The 4,114-nt window shown below is 40.8% G+C and overlaps 1 protein-coding gene across 1 annotated transcript; it reads right to left on the reverse strand.

Annotated features, from left to right (window-relative positions):
- Positions 1 to 387: 387 nt before the first annotated feature.
- Positions 388 to 3,778, reverse strand: LOC137715418 (protein SUPPRESSOR OF GENE SILENCING 3-like). The gene is made up of 6 exons (XM_068454747.1): positions 3,573 to 3,778; positions 2,286 to 3,299; positions 1,860 to 2,154; positions 1,428 to 1,672; positions 1,023 to 1,180; positions 388 to 892 (listed from the first exon to the last, which is right to left on the reverse strand). The coding sequence occupies exons 2-6, from the start codon at positions 3,282 to 3,284 to the stop codon at positions 673 to 675; spliced, it is 1,917 nt and encodes a 638-aa protein (XP_068310848.1). The 5' UTR covers positions 3,285 to 3,299; positions 3,573 to 3,778; the 3' UTR covers positions 388 to 672.
- Between the last annotated feature and the right edge of the window lie 336 nt (positions 3,779 to 4,114).

Consider the following 4,114-nt stretch of genomic DNA (forward strand, 5'->3'; position numbering starts at 1 on the left):
CCGTAGATGAAAATAACACACGAGTCTAATTTTTCATTAACATAAACTAAAAGTGTGACAAATCAATCATCCATCCATATTATTAACTTACAAAATAATAACACCACATAACAGCGTCCTTGTATCCAAAAGAAAAACCATCACATGCAAATTATGTTCAGATTTCAAAAAAGAAGCATATATTTTTTTTTATAAAAACGATACGGCGGGTGAGAATTGGGTGAAGCAACACAATTGGTTATGCTGCACAAATTTAATATCAAGCTCACCATTCATGGGAATACCACGAAACCATAGTCCTAGTAGCTGAAAACAGCATTTTAAACCGAAGTGAGATACAAAATAGATTCTGCAGCACAAGCAACACAACGCAACCGACAAAAGAACTTCTGTAAGTGAACAGCAATTTCACGCCATAACTGAACAAGGATAATATTCATCGACCACAATTTTCTGGCATGGCCAACTGATGCTAAGTAACTTCAGAACTCTAAAATAGTACCATTCAAAACGTTTGGTTCTATGCCTTTTCCTTCTAGGTATAACTCGTGGAATCTATGATTAAACAGACCACAAAAGAGAGAAGAATACCCTAAACTTTCGGTGACTTATAGCTGATGTGCCACTCTCTCTCCTCCAACTAAATGCACTGCAAACATCTAACCTTCAAAGTCAATTCGAAATTTCTTCAGGGAGATGCGGGGAATACTTCTCCATGAGCTGGGTTAATTTGGCATCAAAATCCTTCTCCAGTTCCACTTCTTCCTCCCAATGCCTCCGCTTCATTGCAGCTTTATCGTCATCATGAGTTTTCATCAGCATGTCCCGCTCTGCCACAAATTCTTCCATCTCTTTTTCTTGAGACTTGATGAAGTTCTCAATTTCCTCCGACCTACAGCCATAAGGAGTATGGAAGAAATATACATCAAACAAAAGCAGAAGCACCACATGGGTAAAAGTATTGAACCTCAACTGGGGGCCTAACTTTCTCTGGTCTACGCATATTCTTTATCACAAATTACCTGTATTTTTGTTCCTCGGCATTTGAAGGGTTGAGATATGAGTGCTTCACCTTGTCACGTTCCTCCTGCTGCAGCCTCTCAAAATTTTCTTCCTTTGCATCCCTTGATTCATGAATTATCTTGATCTGGTCTTTGAAAAATTGTTCTTGCAGATACATCTTTTCACACCAACAAGAGAAACAACCAAATAAATGAACAAGCCAATAAAACGAAACAAAAGAGCAAGTGAATAGACCAAATATTCGGAAGCCATAAGGAAAAACAAATACAAAAACAAAATACAAACGATGGTAAACCATGCAACATAGTGAAAATACCAACTTTAGATCAAGCCAAACCTTGATGCAAGTGTAAACAAGTTTCTACTATAATATTGGGGCATAATTATCTGACAGTGAAACTTACCTCTTCCTGGTTCTCTTTGTGCTGCAATTTGGTCCTCTGTCTTACGATGCGATTTTCCTCCGTCGTCTTCCTGAGCTTTTCACTCACTATACCAAGAGATTCCTCAAGAGCCTTTGCATGCCTCTGTTCCTTAGCAACCCTGTTCTTAAACCACATAAGCTGTTGGTTATCCTCACTCATTTGCCTGATTTGGTTCACGACCATCTCCTGGTACGATCTCATCTCAAATTTCAGCCTAGATTTACCTAATTAGTAATGGGAGCATGTAAGACATCCATATATAACATTTCCAGGGATCTTAATTGCAAAATACAATTCAATGAATCAAAGTTAGCATATGAACTTAAAGTATTTGAGTGAAAACTCGTCACTTTGTACCCAAAATGACCATCACAAACACACAGAGGGCAAGGGGAAGAGTGAGGGACACACCTTGAGAATGCTGGTTAAAAATGTCCAAGTCTTCTTTCACTGCCATGTACCCATAGAGCTGTCGCTTCCCACCAGACTGAAATAAGACACGACGACGGTCCCATGCATCTCTGTCAGTTCCTTGCTCTATAAAATGCTTGTGCAGACGCTCCGCCTCTAAATAACCCCTTGCAGAGGCCTCAAAGATCAAAATGCTCATCCCGCGGTGTCCTTGTGGACCATATGAGTGTCGAGCTCTCGCAGCAGCATAAGGGCTGAAATAGTCAAGAAGCTCCTGATTTCCCATGCCAACCCACTGAAATTCAAAGCAACATAAAATGAGGACTGGAATGATACCAAGGCAGGGAAACCTTGGCTTTAGAAACAATCATGACAATGTAAACAGACCTATACTTGAGATACAAATTTGAAAAACATAATCAATACCTTGTCATTGTCATCCTGCTCAAGTTTAGTGTTCATGATGACAATCATAGGAGGCCAGACAATTTCATGATCCTTTTCCTCATCTTTTAAACCTTTCCATTTACCAAAAGCTTCACCAGCTGGTATAACTGTAGTTCCCTTCCTCCTCAACTCTTCATCCAAAAGCTCTGCAAGCTCTCTATGGAGCATTACCCTTTTTGATCCTTTTGTTTTGGCATGTGTCATCAGGGGCTGCAGGCCTCGGTACCAGTCAATGGAACCAGGACCCCCTTGACATGCAGGACAGTGCCACTGCCTAGCAGGATCATTAATCTCATCAACCGTTAAACTATCCAAAATCTCAAAGAATTTCTTGAACCATCTGCTATTTTTTCGAGTTTCATGGCTCTTTTCACTTGAATCCGAGTCAAACTCATCGCTGAATAGCTCATCGTCGGTATCACCCACAGCATCAGAGTTGTCATCATCATCATCAATGGCAGCGGCAGCAGCAGCCGCATCGCTGTCCTTGTCATCTTTTCTGTGGACATCTTCTGAACCCTTGGGTTGAGTAACACCAGCTCTAGATTGCCAGTTCCATCCGTGGTCCAGCGGAGGGGGAATCACATGTTGTGGGGCCACATAGCTATTTTCAGAAACCCTGGCAGAAGACTGCTGCCTTACATTTCCTCTTGCTGCTGGTTTTCTCATATCAGAAGTTTGTGAAGGCCAGAAGTTGCCGGCACCCCTTCCTGACCCACCACTACTCCGCATACCTGGCTTCTGAGTATCAACCTGTGCCCAAGCCTTAGAATTAGAATTCTGAGGACCCCATTGTTTTGCAGCACTGCTTCCAGCTCTGTTCTTTGACTTCCTGGTAATTACCTCCCACTCTCCATCATCCTGGGCTGAGCCCAGGCTAACGTCTGCAACACCATGAGTCAACTGTTCAATCTTGGGGCTGCTGACTTCCAAGACATCTTTTCCCTTGAAATTTCCACCATTTCTTCTCGCACTCATCCTAGCAAACAATGCCTTTTTGGGAACATTGTTTTAAACAAAAAAAACGCGATGAAAACATTAAGTATGCGATGAAACATTGTTTTAAACATTAAGTACTGTAACATTACGAAATATATGTTCCTAATTCCTAACCCTAACATTCGATTTAACACTAAAACCCCCAATTTCTAATTTAATTTTCCAAATTGAATCTAATTACAATACCAAAATCTTCAGATTAAGGCATCAAGGCCTGATTCTGACCTTAGAAAGAAGAAAAATAAAGAATTAAGAAAAGATAGATACCTGGGTCAATCTGCAGCGTTTGTCTGTCGCACAAGCGAAAGTGGCTCCGTGCAGCTGCCTGCTGGCTGGGTGCAGTCGGCGGTGTCTTTCTGGCTGTTGAGCGCTGCGCCGGGAGCTGACAGGGTGAGAGAAGTGAGAAGTGAGAAGCGAGAAGCGGGGAAAACTAAAAACGTACAAGAAGAAAGGTTGACGTGAAGTCGTTGGGAACCGAAGGAGGCGTGCGCGAAAGAGACTACGCCAAGACTCTCTTTATTTTTCTGGGATGGGCCTCTATTAATAAACCTATATTTTAATTTTTTTTTTTTTCAGCCCAAAACATTTTTTTGGAGCTAGGATGGGCTGACGATTGGGTTTGAGTTAAAAAGGTTTTTTATTTTCCAAAAGACGATAACTTGTAAAGTTTAAGAAGGTGTATTCAATTGGAATTTTGAATGATTTAAATGATTTTAAATAAATTTAGAGTATACAATTAGGATTTTAAGTGATCTTTGAAATTCAAAGAGGTTTCAATCAGCCACTTTTTTTTTTTTCTTCAAAGAGGA

This window comes from Pyrus communis, chromosome 14 (genome assembly GCF_963583255.1).
Source record: "Pyrus communis chromosome 14, drPyrComm1.1, whole genome shotgun sequence".
Lineage (NCBI taxonomy): Eukaryota > Viridiplantae > Streptophyta > Magnoliopsida > Rosales > Rosaceae > Pyrus > Pyrus communis.

Bases quoted from the DNA above. Each gene is read 5' to 3' on its own strand.
- LOC137715418 (XM_068454747.1), bottom strand. From the start codon at position 3,284: ATGAGTGCGAGAAGAAATGGTGGAAATTTCAAGGGAAAAGATGTCTTG. The intron at 1,673-1,859 runs GTGTGTCCCTCA...ATTACTAATTAG, and splicing joins TTTTAACCAGCATTCTCAAG to GTAAATCTAGGCTGAAATTT. The intron at 893-1,022 runs GTAATTTGTGAT...TTATGGCTGTAG, and splicing joins GCCGAGGAACAAAAATACAG to GTCGGAGGAAATTGAGAACT.